A 27,606-nucleotide genomic window follows, 5' to 3' on the forward strand; every position below is an offset into this window, starting at 1 on the left:
TTCTTGAAAATGCATTTTACACATTTTAATGGATACTAAAAGCATCAAGAAGTTCAAGGCACTGCATTGCACTTCATTTGAAAACTTTCTTCTAATCTTCAATGTATTTGATTTAGAACTTGTTTTTATTTCTTTTTTACAGTATACACTGGAGACATTTACAGTATAGCTGATAAATAATCCATTCAGATTGTTGAAATCTCGTGTTTCAATGTATGCTCAATAATCAGAGGGCCAATATCATCTCTGAACATACTTGAACTGCCCATAATTAATTGGGGTTTAGGAGCACAACGTTATAAATCCAAACATACCTGGTGGACAGAAAGCTAGTATAGATTAACCTCAACTAAAAAAAAAAAAATGCAAGTAATCTCTCTCCTGCGTAATATATTTGGCACCTGGACCTCTCCTTTGAGCAGCTCTAACCAGAGGAATTTCATGTTGCCTGCACGCATATCAACTGTAGCGAATCAGGACTTGCAAATTAGAATTTTATTAACCATAACAAAATTAAGACGTAATCTTTAAGTGCAATACTTCAGCATCATTTACTCTTCTTTTTATCTGACGGCAATTCTTCATGCCTTCAGGAAAGACCAAAATACTTTACTTAGTGGCCAACATCAGTGCATGTGGCCAACTGCTCTTCTTGAATGAGGAAGTCACAGTAACCCAAAAATCATCATTCATAAACAAAACTGCACAGCTTTGTGTCCTCAGCATAAACCTGAAAGGCTTAAGCAATGAAATTATTGTGTAATTCTGCGGCAAAGATCTCCAGAATAGCTTCAAATTAAGGTCACAATAACCAAATAGTTCACCCCTCAAGGATGACTGATTATATTTGTTTTTACGTGTTAATCTGTTTGAAAAAGTCTGCATTTGAAAGAACAGAAAAGTATATAGACTACTGCTTGCAGGTTCTGGAGCTACATGTTTGGTATTTGTTATCAGCTTGCAAAACATACCCAATATGACAGTGAGAGGTGCAGAGAAAATTACTAAGCAATGACTAAACTAATAGCTTACAAGATGCCAGTACCATTTTTTATTCGTAGAGCACACAAGGAGGCTTTGACTCCTGTGCAAAGCTCTCGATCTCTGCCCTGACTTTGTACCCACCTTTCTTTACTTAAGAAGTCATTCTGGGCAGTGGAGACTCTTTGACAGGAAAGGCCTTATCAACCCACTGTTTATTTTAAAATTGCATACTTTCTGCAAAGTACCAGGATTCTTCTCTGAAAGGTATCTCCAGACAGTGACATTAATAAAGAGACTATGCCAGCACCAGCTTAACTGGTACGTTGGCTTCCAGACTTGTTGCAATATATCTTGATGTAGTGACAGGACAAGGGGTAACGGGTTAAAACTTACACAGGGGAAGTTTAGATTGGCTATAAGGAGGAAATTCTTTCCTGTTAGGCTGATGAGGCACTGTAATAGGTTGCCCAGGGGGGTTGTGAGTGCTCCATCCCTGGCGGTGTTCAAGGCCAGGTTGGATGAAGCCTTGGGTGGGATGGTTTAGTGTGAGGTGTCCCTGCCCATGGCAGGGGGGTTGGAACTAGATGATCTTGAGGTCCTTTCCAACCCTAACTATTCTATGATTCTATTCTAAACACATTCACAGGCTGTTTTTTGTCAGGACAGACTGAAATAGAATTCTCTCCCCTTAAGCTCATAATAGACTTGCATCCTGGGATTTATTTGCAAAGCTAATTCCACAATAACTTTGGTTGGAAAGGTTTGGCCGGCTTCTATTTTTGAATGCTAAAAATGGTAGAAACATTTTCTTTTAAGCAGGGCTTAAGATTCATTAGTTCATTCCTTCACTTACAATGGGATGAAACAAGTGACAGGGATACAGGACTCCAGTGATTGTGTGGACAGAATTTAAGTGGAGAAAAGGAAATACCTTCTCTCACCACAGGCTCAGGCCTGAAAACTCTTTGACTCAGGGAGCTTCACAAGACCTGGAAAGTACCTGAGAAAGTCGTTAGCAATGTCTGTTTTGGAATGGCATTGAACTGACCAAGACTGTTCTTCCTCAAACCCAGAGGTTTCAGCCAGTGAAGGATCCTGTTTCCCTGTATATGGCACAAATCCCTAAATAAACACATCTAAATAGGTTAAGATTATTCTCAATCATGAAAAGGCTCAAATAGAGGAAATGAGACTGCACAAAACATACCTTACCTCTCTGATTCTAAGACCACCATAGGGCAATTGCCTGAAACAAAATGCAGTACAGAGATTAGACTGGTTAATAAAACAAATCCCTAATTCTAATCCCTGTAAACCAAGTGGACAAAAGTCAGTAAACCAGATCTTGCTGTCTGGGCTATATAGCTGGAGTTTAATAAGATGGAAGGTTTAGAAGAACATCCAGTTTCTTTAAAACTCTGGGTAGGACTCGGCTGCTGATGGATTCAGTTGCAGCAGAGCAGAATCAGCTTCTCTCTCTAAAATAAATACCTGTTACCTGGGCAGCTGAATGGCTCTTTAAGATCCATTGATGATACTGACAAAATCTTTTAATGACAAAATAAGTCATTAAAACATCTAGGTGTCTAAATGTATCTGTCCTTATATTGTGGATCCCACTCTCTACAGGGTGATTTGAATGGTTCATAGCAAGACTTCACAGTCATAATCTCTCAAACAAGAGCATTCAATGACCTAGAAAGCATGTCAAACCCCAGTTAAGCCTGAAAGACATTCAGAAGTCAAATCAAGGAGCAAAAATTAATATCACAAACTATAGTTTGTTTAGCCACACACTATAGTTTTGACTTTTCCAACATATTTTGAGATCTATTATTGCAATTAGAAAGAAAAACTGAAAGAAAATCTGAAACTAAGTACATCTAGACATCAAAAAGATTGTACCTTGCTTCAAGGTTGTAAAGACATTCTGAAGCATAATGACTTTAGAATAAAAACCAAACTCCTACAGCTTAGGACAGGTAAATATAGTTCTGAGGAAGAAAATTGAAGTCTAAATTGCTTATAAATTGAAGTGGAAAACTACTGTTCATGTTAGTAAGCACTAAAAGAAATAACACTGAAAAAATGCTGATTCTGGATTTTGGTAAACCTATTTCTTATTATACAGTTTCTTCTCTGATAATTTGATTATTCATTTTTCTCTGATAATACTGGCTTGATTCTTGCACCAAGTAACCTCACTGACTCCCATTACTTGGCTCCATCTATGGCATTGGTACAAGTCCTTTTGACTTCTTCACTTTTCTTAACTGTAGCTTAGAGTTGAGTTCACACAGGTTTTAGTCAATAGAGTTCTGTCAAATTATTTTCCAAGGGTGTATCTACAACAAGAGGTTTCTAATATTACAGAATGCCCCAGTTGTAGACATTCCCCCATCTCACACCACTTCTGACACACTTAGGCAGATGTTACCAACACACTACTCTTCCATTTGCGAATGCAGCTGCATCTCCAGTTCTGTCCTAGGAAATTATAACGCTGAATCATTCTCTGATACTGCAATCCATAAAGGATGCAGTTACTAAGAAGATGGTCCAATTTGTTTGATGTCCTCATCCCTCAGAGAATTGCGTTTATGACTGAGTTGAATGTTAATGATCAGCATTCCATATTCTAAAAATGTCAAAAGGTCTACAAAATAATCTCTGTAGCTATTTCTTGGATGCAATGTCAAGGATAAATATTAATAGGTCTGCTATAAATATAAGCACTTGCCCTAAGAAAAAAAGCACTTCAAAGAGTATAAAATCCATCCCAGCATCTTACATATACCAGATCATGCACAATGACTCCTGCATAATGACAGCATTAAATTGCAACTCAAATTGGTGTCAGTGAAAATTCATTTAGTATTTTTCACTTACAGGCATCAGAGGAAAATGAGTTAAGACAGTCCTGATACAGACCATGATAGAAACATTTGTCTTCCAATGCTTGTAAATTAAGAAAAAAAGGAAATAAGAATTTACAGATAAAAATTTATCTGAATGTTTAGTATGAAACAATTGCTACTCGCAAATCTAGTCTGTATAATGCACGATACTGGGAGAAAAGGTTTTCCATACAGCCTAATGATGAAATCAATAGCCACAAAACCATACCAAAATTGATGTTCCAATCAAGTTCTGTCTGAAGATTTTGACAACTGGTTTCTGATTCTAAAAGTAATAGTATAGGTCTTTTATTAAGAGGCAAAATAATTTAAGATTCATTTAATGACTGATGTTCTCTATTTCCAATACCATGAAAACAACAGTATGTGAGCTAATTTTAACATGTGGAAAGAACATTTAATTTTATCAGAAGGAAACAATGAAGAATCTAATTTATTCTCCGCATGTGTGCATAACGCCCATTGATACTAATAAGAGTTAAGCAGCCTATGGAGAGGAAAATAGACCCCCAGATGTGGCAAAATGTTGCAAGAAAATTATCTGCAGCTTTCTAATGACCACAGAAATTATTTCTTTTTCTATGCCAGTGGAGAGAGAAAAATGGCTTCATATCCAGCCAGTCATGAAATGTTCCTGGCTTTCCCAAGGCTGTATGTATGTATGTGAGCAGTGTTACACACACTCACAGATGTGTATACGGGTGATGTTTCACAGACTCATGCAAACACATCCTTCTCATTTGTTGCTTCTTTCCAACCAGGCTGATCCTTGGCCCAGGGCTGCCTGAAATTCTGCTGCTCTTCCCACTGCCTGCTCTTCGCAATTAGGGATAAAGAAAGATAAATTTTGCTTAACTCCTATTTTTTTATTTGAGTGATCTAACGTGCTGAGAGAACCAATAAGGGATGGTAGATAACCTTATATGCCCTGCGCCACATTTTGCCTTAATTCTAACTCTGGTGAGTGCAGAGGTTTCATCTTGGTTAGTCACCGGCAAGTTTCCTCAGCTGCCCAGTGGCACTCCAGTAGACGGATGTGCTTTGTCAACATTTGTACCTGCCCCTTCCATTTTCATTCCAGGATGAACTTTGATAAAAGAGGTTGGTCATTAGTAAGTTGTTCCACCAATGGCTGCATTCTTCCAGGGCATTTCCTTCTGAAGATATACAAGCACTTTGTTGTTTCTGTGGTAAGCTCTTTCACTTCATTTTCTGAACTTTTTGAGAGCACAGTGTTCCTAATGCTCTTGGGGAAACTCACCATTGTAAATGGGACCTCTGTAGAGCCTGAAAAGGTCGTCATTCCTCTATTGGTCTTCACAGCAGGAGTTTAAATGAATGACATCCAACTTTCTTTGCACAGCATTCCCTGGGGAACTGCCCAGACCTTGAAATCCTGCACTGTACGTTCTCTGTAGCTAAGAACTTGGACTCTTGAATTTAATCACCCTCAACATATTTACAGCCCCCATTCTGTCCAGCTAAGCTCATGATGTGTTAATGTTATTTGCACACGGATACATATTTACAGCTCTTTTACATCCCTTTCATCTGATTTTATCGTTAATTCAGTAGAATCATATCATTTGAGGCACTTGCCTCTGATAAAATTCCCTAGAATTTGCATTTCACTTGATGTTTTTGCCTGTTTCAAAATGTCAGCATAATAATGAAGAAAGGACTTCCAGGGTTTTGTTTTGTTTTTGTACCCGGGGAATGAAAGGCAGGTTGGGCATGGGCACCTCTGTTTACTTTCCTTTTGAGTCATGTACAATAAAATCTTCAGTCACTGATGAAAGCTCATTTGTACCTGAACATTTTCCTGTCCACTTAAGCTGATTTTATATAACATGCAAAATGAGTATTCAATATTCAGTTAATTATGCACCAAATGGAGTAAAGCCAAAGAATGAGCTGAATCAAGCATTCTTTTTTCCTTAAAAAAACCCAACAAACAAACCAACCAACTGAACTGAAACAAACCAGAAGAAAGCCATGACATGTGTTGCAGATAGGATCCTGGCTTGACTACTGGGAGATATCTGTTCCTTTCCTGGCATGGTTGTTTACCTCTGATGCTGATTTTGAACTGGAGACTTTGCATTGGTTTACTTTGTCAGCTTTTTCCATTGCCAGTCTTAGACAGTTACATTATCAAAGTTCTACTTATGGTAAAGACTATACATATATGTATAGATACATCAAGTTCTTTACTGTATAGACATACTCTTTATTACCATTACATTAAAACGTTTCCTCAGTTGTGTTTTTAGCTTTTCAGGCCAAATATGTCCCCCAAAATCAAAACTAACAGGTTTATAAATACAGATTTTGGTAAAGTATTACTGGGAGTTTCAAAAAGGAAGGATTTGATGGTAGTGAATTTGATAAGGATTTTGGTTTAACTGCACTGGACTTAGACGAAACATTCCTTCCAAATCAGGGCTGTCATATACTTAAAATTGACCTGACTTCAGAAACAGCCCAAATTGTAAGAGTTCCTGCCCCTATTGCTTAGCATCGCTATAAATCTATACTCTTTTACAAGATAAATTTTATCCAGTTCTGAATGGAAGACAAAGCTTACCTTCTTTTTCCTGGGAATTTGAATAAGAATTGGTTACAGGATACAGGTAGTATTATTTTTAACTTTCTGGTAGAACTCCATTGTATCATCCCCTATATATTTTGGACTTGATGCTTAAAACTACAGCAAATGATCTCAGAAAGCATATACATGCTTGGAAAAATGAACTAAAGCAAAGTAATACATGATGCCATATCTTAAAGCTGAACTTACTAAAATCCAGGATTCCTTTTAGGATCCTTTAGGATCATGCTTCAATATCTAAGATCTGCAGAACTACTTTGCTACTGATCCCTTTCTCACAAACCCATTAGAGCTCAAAATCCCATTTCTAACCTTCTTTGTGGCTGAGAAATGGAAAGAATAGGCTTGTAGGTATACCTGTGCTTATTTGACAGCTGCTTAGGTGGAATGGTACTAAGTTGGTGTACAGGGCTTTTATTTCTTGAAAGGGTGTATTTTCATTTCTAACAAAAACTCTGAGCTTTGTGAGTAGGAATATTTGTATCTCCTGGTTTATTTCCTCCTTCCACTACTACATAAAAATATATATTGACATTGCCTTGCAGCATTACAGTTTGTAATGTGGTGCATTACAGTTTCCAAAGCATATCACTTTTTATGATACATGGTAGCTTAAAGGGAAAATCAGTATCCAGCAGGGAAATGAAGGGTGAAACACTGGCCTCTTTGAAGTCAGTGAGAAAAACTACTACTGCCTTCAGCAGAGGCAAGGTTTCAGTCCAAGCACTAAGGAAGAAACATGGAGCCATATATTGATTTTATCTTCTAGGTGAAACTGTAGATAAGATAAGAGAAATGCCTTCATCTGGAATCTAGGATGCTTAATATCAGTAGGCCTTTACAAAATTGCATTACATAGCTGAATGGTATGTTGGTCCAATGAAACATCCAAAATCTCTACATTTGACCCGAGTCTATAAATGAAGAAAAAAGAACCCAAGCGCAAAACTGTTACAGGCTCTAAGATTTCTGTTCATGTATGTAATACAGAGTATCCATATCTGAACATATTTCAGAACAAACCAGCCAAGCTTGAGGCTACCCCAGTCTATATGAGTAAACCACAAAGCAAACAAAATTACCTATAGACAGAATTTTATAAAGGATCAGAAAACCATTTTATTTTTAACTAAAAAACACACTAAGATGGGAACTCTCCTCTAGTAGCTGCCCCTCTATAATTTAAAATATTTGTAGCAAATTAAGAGAATCTGATATCACAGTTAAACAGGGGAAATATTCAGATAAATAATTCATGAACATCTGAAGTAAATAACTTCCAAATAGATAGTTTGACTAATTTACTTTTGACAAATAAATGAGCAAAGCTTTGTTTTTGCAAGAGTATGATGAACACAATTATCAGCTCAGTGGATGAAATAAAATTTATGTCGGACAACAGCTGATTTTGTTTCTAAAGGCTCAGAACATGTGACTTAGACAAAAATTCTCACAGCTCCACCATTATTTATGAATTTTGAGTATTCAAACACATTTTTGCATTGAGCAGTTGTCAAATTAGTCCATTAGCCAAAATTTTGTTAGTAGCAAAAAGGCAGTGAGAACGCTGGATAAGTTCAGTAAATAAGTTCAGCAAATAAGTTCAGTAATTAAATCTTCTTAGGTTCCCATACAATTCACATGCAAGGAAAAAAAATGACATAAGAGTTAAAGCAGCTCTGTTCTGAGCCCCACTCTTTTTTCCATCTTAAAGAAAGAGTAAAGCTGGGGCTCTAGTATTACTGCATTGTCATGGTAATTGGGAAGCTGCGAATTCAACATGATGACTTTACCATAAGTTCAAGAAAGAGGAGATGTTGAACTATGAGGAAAAGAATATATTTGAATGTCAGTCTAGATAAAAGGCCAAAGGCTAATAAAAGCTATGCATTGTATGTCATGGAGCTTTGTTTTAAGTATGATCTGCTTGGAACAATTCTATATGAAAATCCCAGTTTAGTACCTGTATGCCCATATCTCACATTGAATTTGTTAATATATAGTAACATGAAAGTCAGAATATCCAGAAAAGACTGATTGTTGTTAAGTTCTTCAGAATTGTTTCCATTCTTGCTTTTTCATCTCTACTTTACATCAAATTACACAGTAGCACTATTGTATCCAATAATTATAGAAGAGAGGTTGAGACTAGCTTTTATACAAACATGACCTTCACACTAAAATGTGACCCATTCTGTTCAGAGAAAGGCAGTAGAGAAACACGGAGAAAATTACTCTTTTCCTATATATGTTGGACTTGTCTGATGCTTCTTGTCTGTACTGGATTCACTGCAAAAGGATTTTGCAGTGAAAGGGATTCACTGTCCAAAATCATGAATGTTTATGGTTTACTAAAAAATTAGACATCTACTGAAATATTTAGTAGTCTCGAGTTCCATCCCTGGAGAAAATTAAACAAAATGCTGTCATGTTCTAAAGTAAGAGCTTGATCATGATGTAAAGGAGAACTACACTGCAAGGAGGTTGGACTTTTAAATCCTGTTCTTTGAGGCAAAGTATTTGAAAGCTGTTGGTTATTATTAAGAAAGAAGAAACACGTTAAAGTTCATTTTCACCAGATTTTTTTCTGTACAACTGTGTTTTTTAAATCAGGTCTGATGGCAGTTACGCTGTTGACTCCAGTAATTTCAAAATCTTTATCAGCTTCCAATTACAGATTGGAGCTCTACTATATAGAAAACTTTGAAAACAACATAACAAGGAAATTCTCTGCCCCAGTGAACTCTCAATCTGAGATTTAATTAAAATAGGATGTATGAGACAGGAAGAAAGATGGAAGGACAAATAGGATGAATGTTCATAAATTAGTCATAGCAGCAGGTTTAGCACTCACAAGTGACAACCAGCCTATTTGCTCTATGCTTTTTGCAGAGCTAATAAAGTTCAGTGGATACCTCTAGTTTGTTCACAAATGAAAGTGTCAGGCATAAAAATTGCACCTAAAAAAGGAGTTAGGGGTCTCAAACCTTCCTCTTTGGAGTACAAGAAAAAAAGCGAAAAATCAGAGAGTCTTGAACTACACCACCACCTGCTGTTGCAACCATTTCGACTCACATAATTTATTCATATCCAAATACAGTGTGCATCTGCTATTTATTGATATTTTGGGTTATTTTCCTTATTATAGCTTGTGCTTTTATTGAGCAAAATTTCCACGTACTGTGGAGAGTATATAAATATGGATTATATACTGCTTATAAAGGCCTTTCCCTTTCGTAACATCAAAGAATGAATAATGCATTTCCTCCCTTTCCAGCTAAGCAATATAAACATCAAAGGAAGGATTAGCATTTTAGGTCTCTGACAACAATAAATCTCTGTGTCATATGTCTTGCTGTCTTGTGCAGAACATTTATATTTCTATACGTATTACATAATCACAGAAGTGGGCCAAGCATCTTTACTTTCCTCTAATTTGCATAACTAAGTAAACCCCCGATTTTTTCCCAAGCTATCTACACTCACACTGAAATAATACCTGCCAGTTTCATCCTGAAATCAATTCATTAACTAAGTCTCAAACTTCTGTCCTCTCTGTGAGGCAGAAGTTTACGGTGCACAGTGGGCTACTGCTACTCTGCTGTAATGACCCAGCAGTCTGACAGAGTGGATTATGCCAGGTTCCAGAAACATGACCTGAGATATCGTGACTAGAAGGGTGTGAAGGATTGTACTGCAGCCATCTGCAGAGGCTTGGCTGCTAGGAGTCAACATGAAGCTTGGCTGTAGTATTGGATGGGGAGGGCTTATGGTTGAAGAGGCTCAAGGTGCACTGATTTCAGGCCAGACTCTTTCAGGAGGTCTCTTATGGAAGGGCTCCTGTATAATGGAGACCTCAGCAGGTGGAAGGTAGCGATATAAATGATTGTCTGCCTAAGATTAATTTCTTTCAGACTGAGTAAGCCAGGCTGATGCAGAGATTTATGTTGCTACAGACCCTATCTAGTGACCTACCTATATCTTTTTTCATCTATACTTGTACTTCAGATTGTTTTTATTGCAGCAGGAAGCATTCTGACAAGTCAATAAAATGAAAGAAGTTCTAAGCAGAGGTCTTTGCCTCCACAGTGAAAGTGCCTACTATGTCTAAAGCTGAATGACAGGAAACCAGGACGTTAAATATGTGTGGATGCTTAGATAGGCAATAAGCGATTTGGTCAAAAGGGAAAAATCTGGCTTCTTGAAGAAAAACAGAGCAGTCCTGCCCGCTTTCCTTTATTTGTTATTTCTAGGTTTTCATCCTGCTGTCTGGGGAAGGGTGACTTGCTGCTTGATTTTATCACATGGGAACATAAAAACCTATTTATTGCCTAGAATTTGCCTTGCCTTCACAAAGTCATTGCAAGCTACTTATGACTGTGCAGTAGGCAGGGGGCTGGTCAGCTCTGCAAAGCCTTCATTTTGAAATAAGGACACAAACCAGTACCTGCCAGTTGGCTGGGGAAGCAAGGCCACTCCACAGGCCACTCTATAGCACAGAAGCAACATAGGTATGTCCCCAGCTGTCAAAGTCACTATGGTTTGCACTGATGGCTTTCCAAATGCAGGTCCTCATTCTGCTTATACCTAAAATTTTACCAAAATACATCATTCCACCACAGTTCATGTGACGATGAAATTGTGCATAAACTTACACAACAACATGTTCAGAATTCAACTGTGAAAGATAGGTCCTTCCAAATGTAATTCCATTTAGTTTCCTCTTGGGTTCAACAGGTCTTAGGATGTAAGACTTATTTGTTGTAATTCCATGGTATTTACTCATTTTTGGCTATTGGAGAACAAAATGTGTATAGGCTCTAACTTGAATAGGAATCCTACCATGCAGAAGACTGGATACTTAGGGTACAGAAATAACCTAATACACTGAAAGTTTGGAGAAACCTTTTAGATACTTACCTAGATTTCTTTGGAAACAAGCAGCAACGCTTTTGGATTCCTTTAATCTTCCAACTCCCACATCTATTAGCTTTTGGAATACAACAGCCTGTTCTGCAGTGTGTTAAACGCTATTTCAAATATCATGTTGCTAGATGGGCTTTAGCTTGAGGCAGGCAGTCACTATTTTGGAATTCAGGTAAAACTCCCTTATGTCTTCTTTATAAAAAAAATGAAGGGGGGGGGGAGCCCCCCAAAAAGCAGACGTTGAAAATCTGTCAGTAAAAACTGCATTGAACCAATCTAGAAGCAAGGAAATACTGAAGGAATCTCCCCCAGGAATGAAAACCAGAGAACTTTCAGATCCTTCTGACACGTAATACAAAGCACACAGTTTGGTATTTTTCCTTTGCAAGTTACTGTTAACGTCATTGGCAATGTCCATCCATGAGGAGCTTCTAAGGTCCTGCATAGGGAAGTGACACTTCTCTGAGTTCTTCAAAACTTTGGGAAGCTGGACTCCTCATAAAAGTGCAGTTATTGTGCAAGGATGAATCTGGGCCCTGAACAAATCAGGCTAGGACAGAATTTATTCACAGTTTCTATAATATAGAACTGATATTTGATTGCATTGTCTTTAATTTGCACTTTTTACACATAAGAAGACTACTTTTATTTCTTTAAAATTTGTTTCCCCTTTTATCTAGTAATTTCCCATCTAATTTCATGGGTTTATGTTCATTGCTCCTAACAAAAATAGGCCATCCTGTCTTGAAATGTGAGAGTATCTTTTAATCTGCAATATAGTTCATTTAACTTTATTAATTTACCTTTCAATGTTGTGGAAATTGAGATTACACAACCTCATACCTGCTGTTATCATAAAGATTATCAGCAGTTGCTTGTCCATCAAAGGTACACATGTTCATCATCAGACATGTCCAGACTCACTTACTATAGAGAGAAAATACTCCATTTGCAATTACTGGAATACCTGGAATAGTCATTCTTTGAAGAAATTCCTCTCTTGCTTTATCCAGATTTATGGCTGGGAAGATAATTTAAAATGAATTATTAAAATTCTTTTCTGTCTGCAAAGTCTCAACAGAGTGAGAGGGTTTTCTCTCTTTTAGGTTATTTACCCCTTTCCCTGCAGATTCTGCCAGGGTTGTTAACGCCACCGTATTTCACTGATCCTATGAGACAGGTTTCCAGCAGCTGCTGAGGAGACATGAGGGCAAGACAGCACTAGATTACGGACGGAGAAATGAAGACATGGACCACAAGGAGGCAAAGAAAGATATAGCTAGATAAGATAAAGCAGGAGGAGCAGGAAAAAAACAACATGTAGGAGATGGGTGAATACCACTTCAGAAAATCATGTACTCTGCAAGTGGACAATTTACTAGGGCAGTCTTGACATTTACCATATTACTGCAGTATTTTCCTACATCCTGTGTATCGGCCTGGTTTTATGAGCTAATCCAGAAGATAAAAGAACTTTCTGCCTTTCTCGTTTTGTCCTCAGCATTCAATCTTTAAAATGCGTGACACAAAGTATGTGGCCAAAGACCAAAAAGCAGTGACATGCCTGTCCTGTTTTTAAATCCGTCAGGTGGCAATTTAGAGATTAATGAGAGTTAGTGCGAAAGCTTGGCTTAAAGCTCGCTCCTGCTCATGTGGAGCAAGCCGTCACTACAAAACAAAGCCTGGGAAAGCCGAGTCCCGGAAGCTCCACGCAGGAATCAATCCCAAGGGCGTGCGGGACGCGCTGCGCCGCTCGCTGCCGGTGGTGTCTCTGCCGCTAGAGGGGGTCCCTGTACCTGTTTTCTAGAGGAAAAAATGGGAAGCGACTGCAGGGTCTGAGAAGCCCGGGCTGATTTTGGCTCTGGGAGCAAGAGAAGCGGCCGAGTGCGGGTTCCAGGGAGGGCAGGCGGGTTGCGTGCTCCTTCGAGACGCTGCGGAGCTGGAGCTGGGTGGGTAAGGCTTCGTCTGCCAAGGAAAGTTTAATGTGCTTCCTCGCTCATCCCGAAGTAACTTTGTGTTACAGACTGTTATGAAACGTGGAAGGCTTTCATAAATCATCAAGGCAAACGGTTTGTAAGCTTCTTACAGATCCTGTGCCAGCAAGACTTTGCCACTCTGCTTTTGACAAACTGTATGGCAGCTGACCACCTTCCTGCAGACTCATTGTACAAAACGCGACGGAGGCTTTGGCTGGTGATAAACCACTGCGAAAGGAGCACGAAGGACTGTCAACAGGAGGAAGCCTCCAAGTGATGCTTTCTCGGCTCTTCCTCTTTTCCCACTTGCCCATTACGACACGGGGCAGTGGCCCAGGCTGTCACAAATCCCCTCTGCATGCTGCAAGCCTGCCCGGCAGGTTCCCTCCCAATTCCCCTAGAGCCGCCAGGCCCCGGAACACTGCTGAAGGAGGCAGCTGGGTTGAACCTACCTGTGGCCGGACCGGGGCCCGCAGCGCACCTGGCAGGGGGTTGGTGTTGGCCTGGGTTTGTAAGAAAACAGGAAGGAGGGAGGAGAAAAAATAAAGGGCAGAAAAGTGGAGGTGGGCACGTCTTAGGTGGAAGAGGAGACCCGCGAGAAAGGAGGGCAACCCGCTAGGGGAAGGAGGTGGACAAAGGGCGGCGAGGGGCGAAGCCCTGCCCCAGGTGTGCGGCCCCGCTCCAGCCGTAGCTGAGCGGTACCGGGGGTCTCCGAGGTAGAGGTGAGGGTATTGCCGGAGGGGCCAGGGAGTGGGAGCGCAGCGGCGCGGGGAGCCCACACTGCGGCACCGCCGAGGGGGGCATCGGGACGAGGCGCTCAACAGGCGCTGCCACGCCGCCGGGACGGGCGCCGGTACATGGCAGCAGCCGCGCTCGCCGCCAGCCCCGTGCCGGGCGGCGGCGGCCGGAAAGGGGCTTGGCAGCGGCTTGGCGGAGCTCGGCCGCTCGGGACCCACCCTGCCCGCTGAGCCAGGGCCGGCAGCCCGGCCGGCAGCGCCGCCGCTTCCTTTGTGTGCGTGAGGGGAGCTGCGGCGGGCGGCGGCAGCGGGTCTCCCCGGCGGGCTGTCAGCGCTGCCCGCGAGGAGGCGGGGAAGGGACGGAAGGGAAGGGAGGCGGCGAGGGAAGGCGCGGGCAGGGCGGCTCTCCCTGCCCCGTCACAAGGTGAGCCCCGCTCGCCGGGCGCACAGAGGCAGTGGGAGCGCCGCGGGGCCCTTTCCCGGACCTGCCGAGCGGCTTCGCCCAGCCCCGGAGAGCGGCCGGTAGCGCCTCGGCGGGGCGCCGCCGCCACCCGCTCCCCGGCGGCGCGGGGAGCCCAGCCCGGGCTGCAGCGGCGGCTCGGCGCGGCGCAGCTCCGGCACTTTGCGATGGGCTGGCGGCAGCGGCGGCCGGACAGCAGCGGCGGCCGAAGCGGTGCTCGCAGCTAAGAGGCAAGGAGGAGGGACCATGGCAGCATCCAGTAACTCCAGTCTGTCCGGCTCGTCGGTTTCCTCCGGTAAGTTTCTCCGGAGGGCGCCGCGTTTCTCCCCTCCCTCCATTTTAGCAGGGAGCTACCTGTCCGCGGAGCTTCTCGCTGTCCCGCCCGCCCCTGCCCGGGGCCGGGACAGCCGGGAAGGGAGAGGCGACGAGGGGCCCGGCTCGCCTCCCCGCCGTGCCTTTGTGTGGGGCGGGAGCTAGGGGACCCCCTCACCGGGGGAGCAGCCTCCCTCCCGGCTCGGGAAGGGGCGCGCCCGCTGCTCCGCGGCCGGCACGTTACTGGGAGCACCCGCCTCGAGGGTTGGGTGGCCGAGGGTATTAAGAGACCACCTCGCCCTGCTGACGGGTGTCCTCTGCCGCGGTCCCCACGGAGCAGAACCGGCTCCGCATCGCTCCTCGGCGCGGGGTCCTGCGCGGGCCACTAGGTTGCCCCGCCGGTCAGGGGCTAGCCGACGTGCCCCTCGGTGAGCATCGTGGCACACGGGGGGTTCTGATACTGGGATGCCATATTACTGCAGTACTGGGAACGGTGAAATTCCCTGTCCGGGTACATAAATGCTCCAGGTGAAAAAACGCCCCACGGTTTCTGCCGTGGGGGCCGTGCGCCGGTTGAGAAGCTTGTGCCACCTCTGGGTTTTGGGGTGCTGTGATGGGAGGTAGTGTGGGGCGTCCTGCTGCCCCTCCGGCTCCTCTGCGGACCTGCAGGAAGACAGAAAAGTTACGGTACATTTCTAGGCAAGGCAGCCTGAAATTGAAAGCAGTGATAGAACGGTACCACCGCCTGCTGCTTAGCTCACGAGCAGTTATTTTGATATTTAAATTAGGAGAAATTGGCAGAGAGGAATACTATCCTGGCATTTTAGTGGGCTGACGGAGTAAATAGAAGGATGAACAACTTTGGGGTTCAAAGGATTTGTGACTCAGTGTTTTATTTGAGGTGCCAGATTGAGAATTTGTAAGAGTGCTTCTAAAACATAGCAATATGTGCTGTGAAAAGCAGGCAAGCTCCTTTGACTATCAATACAACTGTAGAAAAATAGAAATAAATTTAAAAGGCAATGAGCAACTATGTTGTTTTGGGTTTTATTTAAAGATGGTGTATGTGACTTACATAACTTTATCCTGTGTCACTGTTCCAGCATGCGGCACTTGCAGCCAGATCCAAACAAATAACTGGGTCCTAAAAGTAAATATTTATTCCAATTCTTTTAATAAAAAATACAAACACTGCAAGCCCTGACTGCTTTAACTAGAAAGCACTTGAAAGAAATAGGCATGAGAAATTCTGCCTTGTGTTCACGTTCACAATGCAAGAGTTGCAAGACCAGAATGAAAACAAGGAAGAGGCAACCCAGCTCAACATTTTGTTAGTTAAGGTACTCATTAAGGCAGTGGGATTTTCATTTTATGGATCATTTGTGTATTTTTACATCTAAGTTAGGTGATGAAACCAGAAACAACCTTAAAAGCCTAGACAGGATCCTGGGTCTCTCTTCTTTGGTGCTCTACCCATTAAGCTGCAGGAGCATGTTACTCCATGCATAACTTCCTTGCTCCATGGATCTCAAGATCTTTCTTGCGTACTGTTACAGCGTCTGGAGAAGGGATGCTGAGTGCACACCATTGAATCCCCTCTGGCTCTACTGAATCTAGGTTCCAGGATCTGCCTCCAGAACTGACAGATGTGTCTCCTTTGCAGTCTTGGTTCAAATGCCTGCACTGCAGTGAAGGGTGGGAGGTCAGGCACATCCTTGGTATGAGCAATGGATATTGGCTAACTCCATATGTCCTCCTGCTCAGCAGGTGAATCTAGCACCAAACTTAATATCTAGCCAAGGAACTGAGCTCTGGGTTTTAGATGTAGATACTTAAAAGTCAGGGGTTTGGACACTTGACAGTACCCTGTGTTGTGTGAAGCCCTTAGCTACAGGCTGAAGCACTTCATGGTTTATCTTTTGTTTTGTATTTTTGCAAGGATGAGCACAGCTGAGCCTTGGCCCATGCTTGGGACTCTTCGATGCCACAGTAATACTACTAATAAATATTGTCAAGTGTTTCATAAAATAACTGAGTGCCCTTGGCACTTACAACCTTGGAGTGGGTTTTATTTTTGTTTCAGTGCATTCAGTCTGCATTTCTTCTATGCACATCCTAATCAAAAGTTAAATTTACTGCAGCACGGTGAAGTTTCCAATGTTAGCAGACACACCATATCTGACTGTATCCAGATGTATTTTGTCTGTCTGTGGTTTCCGTTCTCAGAACTAGGCAAGTCTTGCAGCATGTTGTTTACATAATCTAACCAAACAGTCTTGCTGTTAAATTTAATTTGGTAGAATTTATATGTATGTTTAACTTACCAATATGATGACTTCTAAATAGTCTAAGTACTTCTATTCCACAGAAGAGGGAATGTTATAGTACCACAATACATTTTACTAATGGAAAAGGAAGTGAAGTTTGTGACTGATAGCAAACTACCACACTGTAGAACTCAGCTCTATCAATGACTTGATGCTTGGCCTTGATCAAGCTGTGTAATGTATTGCCAGATCTTTTTCCCATCTTTAAGAGCAGTTTAGCATTTGTCCATGCACAGGACAAATTTGGGTTCACTTCCTGTGCGTGAACACAAGTTGGACTGATGGGCAGATTCTGGCCCATCTGAACACATTGTAGTTTGGAGTGTCTCTAGGTTCCTTCTGTCCACATCAAGAGTCTGGTTAGCCTCTGTTGCCTGTATGGAAAGGCAAGGGTTAACTAGAATCTGTCTTACAAGGAGTAAGAAGGTTTGTTGACTGAATGATAGTAGTGGAGATTAGAGTTTGAGTGGCAGATGGAAATTTTTATTTGCTTTTTTAAAGGGATGATTTCTCTATCTCTTACCAACCTTTCTTAAAATACTGATAGTTCTCCTACCTTAGAGGTGGACACTGTCTGCTCTTCTTTACAGCTGAGTACAGATGTGTTGTAGGAACAATGTAGTCACATGAGACCCAGGAGGGGGGTAAGTCAGCTCATGAATGCTGACTGCTGAAGCCTGAGAACGTGTTCCTGCAGACAACCATTTGCAATGTAATGTTTCTGTTTCAATTCTTGCCAGCTCATGTCAATGAGGAAAGAAAAGATAAACAGTTCAAATATATTTAATGTGAGAAAGCTGCGCAGGAATTTTTTGGTGTAGATGTTCTGCTTGCCCACTTAAGTTTCCATAAATGTGCAAGTGGGATGTATAGTCTTTGCTTGAACTTGTGTCTATAACCGAATTTGGTTCTGTTCTGGAGCAGTCGTTCATAAGCACTACCTGCACAGTGACAAGGCACTGTGGTTAGCTGTAGCTGTTGCACAGCTAATGTGCATGGAGAGCTATGACTTCAGCTATCAACTGATGGTAAAGCAAGTATTCGTACTTAGGCATTTGTTGCTCCTTTACGCGTCTCTCCTTCAGAGCTTGTGTTTGTGGTTTGTGTGCTCATTTCAACAGCCACTGTGAGGCTGCTAATTATAGGTTCAATAATATTAGGTGCTTGTCAAGGGCTCCATCTAACAGGAGCCTATGAAGGATTTTTTTCAGTAAGCTAGCATTCACTGGTAACAAAATCTACGGGAGAGCCATGGGTATTTGTATTGTATTTCTTCATATATAGCTTCTGCTTTTGGTGATAAAACTTAAGCTGCTCTGACTACCAACAGTTGCACTTGAAGGTGGCTGGGGGAGAAAGGTATACTGTGCTGAGGGAAGAAAGTGGTCATGATAAGCAGTTAAGTATGCTTCTTTAGACCTTGGCTAAATCTGCACAGCATATGAAGTGCTGAAATTATAATTACTTCCACTGGGAATTCCACTTTACTTTCTTGTAATCTCTTCTATAGCACATGCCCAGGTGATCTATTAGTTGTATTTCTTGCAAGCACCTGAGTTTTGTTCTTCTCCCTAGATGATTGAGCCACAAGCAGCATCTTTTCTTTCCTATCCTCTGAAGAGGGCTGTACATGTTTCTAAGTTTTTCTTCATGCTGCTTTCTCCTTATAATAGACATTCCCTTGCTGCTCCCCATCTTAGTATTGACCCTTATTCTCACTCATTCTGATCTTTCTTTTTTTAAACTTTTTGCTGTTGTTGTTGAAACTTTTCAGTTTTTTCCTGGCAAACAATTCACCTCCCCTGATTCGTCACTAGCTGCCTCCAGTTTCCTCCACCCAGTAGCCAAATACTGATTGTACACGACTGATGAACTTGAGGCTCTGCTTTCTGGAACTTAAATACAGGCTTGAGTGAAAAGACCTTTGTGGCTGTCCCTCCTCTGCTTCTCTAAGGAGCTTTTTATGGAGCAGATGATCCTAAGTAAGGTCATAAAGCACATTTTCCATGGGAAAATGGAGGGATCAGGCCAGTCAGCAGGGGTTCATGAAGGGCAGGTCCTGCTTGACCAGCCTGAGCTCCTTCTACCATAAGGTGACCTGCCTGGTTGATGAAGGAAAAGCTGTGGACATTGTCTATTTGGATGTATGTAAAGCATTTGACACTGTCTCCCACAGCATTTTCCTGGAGAAACTGGCTGTTCATGGCCTGCATAGGTGGATTCTTGCTGTATTGGAAACTGGCTGGAGAGCTGAACCCAAAGAGTGGTGGTAAATGGTATCACATCTAGCTGGCAACTGGTCACTACAGGTATCCCTCAGGGCTTGGTTTTCAGGCCAGTGTTGTTTAATATCTTCATTGATGATCTGGATGAGAGGATTGAGTACACCCCCAGTAAATTTGTGGATGATGCCAAGTTGGATGGGAGTGTTGACCTGCTGAAGGATGGGGAATCTCTGCAGGGGGATCTGGACAGGCTGGATCGATGGGCTGTGGCCAGTGGTCTAAGGTTCAACAAGGCAAAGTGCTGGGTCCCGCATCTGGACCACAATAACCCCATGCAATGCTTCCGGCTTAGGGAAGAGTGGCTGAAAAGGTGCTTGGTGGAAAAGGACCTGGGTGTGCTGACTGACGGCTGCTCAATACAAACCAGCTTGTGCCCAGGCAGCCAAGAAGGCTAAGAGCATCCTGACCTGTATCAGCAATAATATGGCCAGCAGGGCCAGGGCAGCAATCATCCCCCTGCACTCAGCATTGCTGAGGTCACACCTCAAATCCTGTGTTCAGTTCTGGGCCCCTTGCTACAAGAAAGACATTCAGGTGCTGGAGCAGGTCCAGAGAAGGGCAATGGATCTGATGATGAGGAAGGGCTGAGGGAACTGGGGTTGTTTAAGCTGAAGAAGAGAAGGCTCATTATATGCTATAACTACCTGAAAGGAGGTTGTAATGAGATGTGGGTCGGTCTCTTCTCCTAAGTAACAAGTGATGAGACAAGAAGTGATGGCTTCAGGCTGTGCCAAGGGAGGTTTACACTGGATATTAGGAAAAACTTATTCATGGAGAGGGTGATCAGGCATTGGAACAGGCTGCCCAGGGAAGTGTTGGAATCACCATCCCTGGAAGTGTTCAAAAACTGTGTAGATGCAGCCCTCAATGACTTGGTTTAGTGATGGTCTTGGCAGTCCTGGGGACTTGATGATCTTAAACATCTTTTCCAACCTAGTTTATTCTATGATTCTGTGAAGGAAACCTGGCATGCTTCCCAGCTGGGCTCCACACAGCAGTATTCCTAGGCATTGGACATCTCTGCCTCTGCGCAGTTGTGCCATCTAAAGCCAGTATGAAGTGGCTAAAACTTCTGTGCCGTGAGAGTGATAACATTAGGACAGTTTAGATGAGGACCCAAGGCAAAGTGTAAATGTATATGCCAGTACCCTATATCCTGTGTGGTCTACAAGCTCCAGAGATAAATTTGCAGGTTTTAGGCTGAAAGGATAGCTCTGCACTTTTCTGCTTCCCATCTGAACTGGTGGTTCTGCACGTGCTGTGTGCATTTCAAGTAATACCTGTTATGAGACCAGATGATAGATTTGAAATGCATAGGCAATTTCTGCTACAGGCCTGGAGGAGGATTTGTGTGTCTTATCAACGTATTTTTAGTTTTCAGCTGTGCCTGCTGCTCTAATGAAATGCTTCTCCCCACATTCTTCTGCTTTTGTAAACTCAGATACCTGAGTAGTGGTACTCTATAGCAGTGTAGAAGACTGCTCTAAATTTGTTTAAATAAATCACCAGTTATTGATGATTATTTCTTTTAATTGAAGATCAAAACCTGTTTTTCTGTCCTGAAGTGCAGGGGAAAAGGCCTTTAAGTATCATTGAAGCAGTGATCCTCATTTAAATAAGAATGAAGTTTATGGCTAAAAAACTAATTCCTGTAATAAACTGAAAGGCAACAAAGTGTTGGTTTTTTTTTTTAATTAAATGAACAAAGACATCCTGTTTATGTTGTTTAAAGGCAGCATCATTCTCATCTACATGTTTTCACACACTGTATTTCAAGAAGGATAAAAAAATGCTCACTGAGGGAAGAAGAAAAATCTTTGATGGTTCCAGTAACTTAACAAGGTCAAAATAAAATATTAAAGGCTCATGACTCCCTAGGGGTCATGAAGGTGCTATGATGTGAAATAGGCAGGCGTATTGTAAAAATGAAAGTCAACATAGGCTGATTTTAATTAAGATGCAAGCAAGTGAAAAGGAATGAAATTACTATTGTACACAGATTGAGAGATTCTAATTGGGGAAGAAGATTAGTAAATGAAAATAGATGTTTATTCTCAATGATTTAATAGAAATAGTGGTATGAAAATGGCACATGAAAGCTCTTTAAATAATGCTGCCATTATGCTGATAAGGTGCTACTTTTGATTTTTTTAAAGAGCAATAAGAGTTCTTTTTACTTCTGTTCCTCATGCCAAGCTTCTGTTCTTGGTCTAAATTAAAGCTGAAGTCTTTTGTACTTAGTGATTATAATGAACTCGCCATTCTTATTAAAAATAATAAAAATTCAAAAGGGAAAAAGGCCAAAGTACCCCATCCTGATGTAGTGATTGGTTCAACAGTTAGTTACTAAATGTGTAGGCTGTGATTACTGAGAATAAAATAGCCTGGAAACTGGTACAATGCAAGTCTGCTTCACTATATAGCTTATATTGGTACTCTTGTAAAGCAAGTGTCCTCTTATTCTTGCAGATCAGCTTGTCTCAAAAGACATATGTGGAGGATCAGACAAACAGTCTTTCATGCTGTCATGATGATGACCTTTCTGGATACCAGTTCAACTGATAAGTTCTTGCCTTCTGTCTGATGGTTCTAAGGAGGCTTAGATATGCCAAATGCTGGGCATTTGTAGGCAGAAATAATTTAGTGAGTATTGTGCACAGAGTCCTCTTGTACGCCTATGCTCGTAGTGGTTTACATCTTTTAGATGATAATAATTTGGCTATTGTGGTACATAGGTAAGTCTTAAACGTGGCGTTTTAGGCAAAGAATGTTGTGTTGGGTTTTTTTTTTAAGTTGCTTTGTTTATGTGCATACCTTTGGCTAAAGAGCAACAGTGGGTGGATTCGCCTCACTTGCAACATTGAGTGCTGGCAGAAGGTGTTCCCATGCTGGGGAGCCAGTCTGTTGTCACTTGCTCTTCTTTTCTACAAAAAGAAGAGACACTTAGGAGACTAAATATTTGGAGAACTGTGTGTTAAGGAATGGCACATTAATATTGCATGAAAAAGCTTTTGTTATAGGGAAATGCAGCAGGATTTATACAAGAAGCTATAAATCCTTAGTTCTGTATATATCACATTCTTTACAGGTGTAGTCACAGTTTGTCTAAGAGTTATATAAAGTAGCTAGTGTAAATGTGTAGTTTTAACTGCGATGAATAATGACCTGTTCTTGCTGTCTCTTTCTGACCTTTGATTATGAGGATGTAAATTTGAATTTTACATTTGGAGGTGGTTATTACCAACTATGAATCATGAGCAATTCAGCAATAATAGTTTCACCACCCGGTTTTACTCAGCAATAATCTAAATCCCAGGGCTGGAGGGTGAGTGTATCCTGGTAGAAGGAAACTGATGTTGTAATAGTGTCCTTGTAACATAAACGTGCTTTAAAGTTTACTGAGGAATAGGTTGAAACTTGACACCACAGGCTGATGAGTTTGGTAAGGTAAGGAGAGATTAAAGGGTTTTTTAAATTCAGAAGAATGTGCAAGTGTCACGCGCCTTGCTTCTGGTGTTATTGATCAATAGTATTGATCAAGGTCATCACAAAAGTATTACTTCAGTAAACAAGACATCTGTTCTGAGAATATCTTCATCAGGCAGTCCGATTCCCCCGAGACAAGGTGTCTCCAGTATGGTATTATTACTGACAGAGTAGAAAGTACTAGGTGGACACTTGCTTATCACCAGTAAATCATGTGTCACCTACGTCGACCTGTGTGTCATGTCACATTTCTCAGCTTCTTCTCACAGGCTTGTCATGTAGCTGTTCCTCTCCTTTCTCCTCACCTTCGTGTTGGCAGTTGCCCTGGTTTCAGCTCTAGCAGTTATTTTTTCCTCCTTCCTAGTAGCTGCTGCATTGCTGTGTTTTGGCTTTAGTCTGAGAACAATGCTGGTAACACACCAATGTTTTAATTGTTGCTCAGTGGTGCTTACCCTGATCAAGGACTTTTCAATCTCTCATACTCTGCCAGTGAGGAGGGGTACAAGAAGCTGGGAGGAAGCAGAGACAGGACACCTGACCCAAACTAACCAAAGGGGTATTCCATGCCACAGCATGTCATGCCCAGTATATAAACTGTGGGGAGTTACCCAGAAGGGATGGATCACTGCTTGGGTTGGGCTGGGTATCAGTTGACAGGTGGTGAGCAATTGCATTGTGCATCACTTGTGTTTATTGGGTTTTTTTTCTTTCCCCTTTTAGTTTTTTTATTATCTCCCCTTGTTATTTCCCTTATCATTATTAGTAGTAGTAGTACTTTTATATTATACTTGAGTTGTTGGATTGTTCTTATCTCAACCCATGGGGTTTATATTCTTTCAGTTCTCCACATCCTGTCTGGAGCAGGGGAGGAGAGGTGGGTGTGAGCGAACAGCCTCGTGGTTCTGAGTTACCAGCTGGGCTTAAACCATGACAGCTGTTTTAAGCAGTGCTTGTAGCTTTTAGAAAACTCAACATGTTATGAAGTGAATTTGTGGTGTTACGCTTTTTATTTCATCAAAGAAGAAAACTGAATGTTAGAAGAGATGGGGACCTCAATTTGTAAATGAGGTTCAGTTGTTGAGCAGATGTTTAATTGCTAAAAATTTGTCTTATCTTGACAGATCAGTTGGTTAAATGTTTGGCTTGATGTTATGGCAAGGAAGAAAAATGGCAAGTACACATCATGTACTGGCATACTGAGCATAACCACTGCAAAGGCAGGCAGAAGTTCCTGGGAGAAGATGGTTCTGCTCCAGTAGCATGTAGTGTGCCAGAGGGCCTGTTCTGTGTTCATAAGCAGAAAAAATGCAACAGCTTTTTCAGCATTAAGTTTGCCATGACATGGAGTATCTGTTGTAGTATTTTTCTACTGCATGAAGCTGCACTGATTATGCCTTAATTCACCAATAAATTACATCAAAGTGCCCAAAGGAAAGAGAGGATGAGGGTATCATGAGAGACCCGGACAGATCCTTGAGTTCCAGCTTTTCCAGGGCATCTGTACGGTTTCTGTTAAAGGCAGTAGTATTTTTTTGTGTGGCTGAACCCTACCTTTGTGTGCAGGTAACACTGTACTATTTCTGCACATTACACAGTGCTGTGGTCCCACAGACGGTGGCAGCCCTTATATCTCCCATTTCAAAGCAGCTCTACTGTGTATGAGCATGTGTAGCTTAATAGTGAGCCATACCCTATCCCGGCCAGGAGTTTACGGTTAGTTACTTCCTAGAACATAGACATACAGAAACTGTGGATCTTGTTGGCATGGAAAATAAGTGATGCTAGTGGCTGATGCAAGCTATTAGCACGTTTAGATAATTTTACAGGAGGAAGATCCATCCACTGCTGTTAAAACACAATGATATCACCTCTGTCTGAAGTCCCCGAGCCATATGTAGGCTGGGTAGCTGGTGAAATATATGTGCTATATGATTGCTGTATCCTTTTACACTTTAGGTATCCACTGATAGTCACTGTGTGAGATAATCTACCGATTTGATCTTTGCTGTACTTACTGGTACAGCTGGCAGAGTTACTGCTGAGGCAGCACACTGTGACTTATAGGTCCTGCTTTCTGTAGCAAAGAGCTCCTAAAAGAGAGGAAAAATTTGAGGATGGTTTGAAATACAGGATGTTGACATTCTGTGTTGCAGATTAAAAACAAAAAACAAAACCCACACCTATGTTGCAAGGAGACCTGATAGGAAAATCTTACTAATAGCATGCTGTATAGAACAGTGTATAGATTTGTCTCAAATTCTCATTCTTCCTTTGATTGAAAAGCTTCTTCTCTTTTGCTTTATGGACATCTGACCCAGCTTGATTTATTAGCTGGCTACAGCTGGATCACAGTTCATTTTTTTTATTCCAATATTAAGGCTAGCCATTAATGAACTTTTAAGAGCTAGACCACAGTTTCTCTTATAAGGTTCCTCAAAGTTCCAAGACTTAAGGCTTCACAAAAAGCTGAATGTTGCCGTCAAACTTGTGTAATGCACAGAAGCGTCATAAACCTGATTTAATTATTTGCAAAAGATTTTGGTTTTTTTAAATGCAGCACCCTTTATCAGCGCAAGGTATTAAGGCCTGACCCTTCAAGCTGCTTGGTACCTTCTGTTCCCACTGCATTGAGGTAGTAAATCAGCAGCTTGCAGGACTGAGCAGTTGCTTGTCTGAGTGTTTTTATGCAGTTTCCATTAAAGCAACATCTGCTCTTAGGATGGGGCAAATTATGATAGGCTACATAGTAAACCTCTCCTCCTCCAAGTACTGGTATATAATGTATTTAATATTCAGTGTATTTACATCACTCATATATATACATATAAGAACATATATATAAAAAAATTCAAATCATTGGTGATGAATTTCCAAGGATTATGTACAAGTATTAAATTATACCTAATTTGTATAAATGCCTGCTTCTAGAGAAAGCGTACTTTTCATAACTCCTGATCTCCTGCCAGGCAAAGCACGATGATGGACAGCTTTTAGCATCATGCTGTGATAGCTCTGTATTTGTTTTATTTTGCAATCTGAATCATGTAGTTAGATGGCTTTATGTTGATGAACTTATTTACTGAAAGAATATTAAACCCTTTGATGTCTTAACAAAAATGGAAAAACAAATTTCGGTTCTAAGCTTCCTCATGCTCATTTGTGTCTAACATATTGGTGTATGTTGGAAATTTTGCTTAAGTTTAGAGAATAATGGTAAATAATGACTTAAATAGAACTGGCTGTCACAGATAAAACTTAAGTGCTCCTGAGTGAATGCTTGAGGCTGGGAGACAATGTAAGCTGTGGAAATAGTGATTGACAGGCATGCTTTTTCTCCTCTTCCATTATGACACTAAAAACAGCATTAAATAGGTAAATCATCAAGAAATAAAACAGATGAACTGGAGGATGGAGGTAAGTAGATGTCAGATTGGTAAAAATTTACAAAATTATGTAGACAAGAAAAAGAGATGTTTTTATTCGGGTTATATAATAGGAAGAATACAGGATCCTGAACTCTATTTACAAAGTAGGTTGCAGCATCAGACTATTATTTAATAGAGGGAGAATTTGATAGGGTTTTTAATGCTGAACCTCTGGTCATTTTGGTAGTAGATGAATATGTCTAAGCAGGTGTGAGAGAAAAGCCTAAGGTCTGATACAAAATGTTGAATGTTGGGCTCATCTGGTGTTTCTGAGTGAGTACACAAGCAGGGGAGCTCTAAGGCATACCTGAAAGCATCAGTCACTGTCTGTGAAAAATTAGGTAATAACTGTATTTGCTCCTATTGAACCAACAGTTGGCTGTCAAAGTGAAGAAGTATCCTTATGCTGCAGGAGCATTTTAGGGACACACATGATACAGTATGATTTCTGGGATAGGAGGTTTCAGGGGTTTATGGAACTCTGAGAGCTGCGTTTCCATTGACACAGTGCCTGGAGTGACCACTGTGATGCCTTTCCATATTACTTGGCTCCAGTCTGAGTGATTTCTCCTGCAATTTGAAAGAATATCGTGAATATAACACAAAGAGGTTCTCTGGGTATGCTGTTGGGTAGCATTGCTGGGTAGTGTGCTATTGTGCATTTATAAACAGGTGTTTTATTTCCTTTCAGCAGTGATGGATTAGTTCATTCAATAAGCTCCAAGAACGAAAACCCAAGAAATTTCCTCTGAAATCCATTAAATTGCCTTATACCATTGATTTTAAAAATAAACCTGGAAAAATTAAGTGCAAAACCAAAGAGTTAAGTGTATTATTTTTAATGATTAATGTAACAGTAAATCTTTAAGCACTGACAACTTAAGAAATCAACATATACTTTGTGGTTTAATCTTGAAACACAAAATTTGGCAGATGTTCTCAGGTTATATGTGGGCTTTTTTGCTCATAAAAATTAAAAAAAAACCCACCAAAGTCTAAGGAGCTATAATGGAAAAAAAAAATAAGCTATTCCTGAATACTATTCAGTTAAGTTATAGTAATATATATCACTGACTCGAAAGGTGTAAAAATACAGCATTAATTGTACTCATTTGTCAAGTGATGCTAAACTCCTCTCTTCTTTTTTTCTTTTCTGCTT

At 41.3% G+C, this 27,606-nt stretch overlaps 1 protein-coding gene across 1 annotated transcript in view; it reads left to right on the forward strand.

Annotated features, from left to right (window-relative positions):
* The first annotated feature begins 14,708 nt into the window (after window positions 1-14,708).
* CHN2 (chimerin 2) overlaps window positions 14,709-27,606 on the forward strand; it is a 166,711-nt gene continuing 153,813 nt past the window's right edge. Inside the window, exon 1 of the mRNA XM_065665960.1 lies at window positions 14,709-14,907. Coding sequence (XP_065522032.1) covers window positions 14,859-14,907 — 49 coding nt within the window. The 5' untranslated portion in view covers window positions 14,709-14,858. The remainder of the gene's footprint in view (window positions 14,908-27,606) is intronic.

Source organism: Lathamus discolor, chromosome 2, assembly GCF_037157495.1.
Source record: "Lathamus discolor isolate bLatDis1 chromosome 2, bLatDis1.hap1, whole genome shotgun sequence".
NCBI lineage: Eukaryota > Metazoa > Chordata > Aves > Psittaciformes > Psittacidae > Lathamus > Lathamus discolor.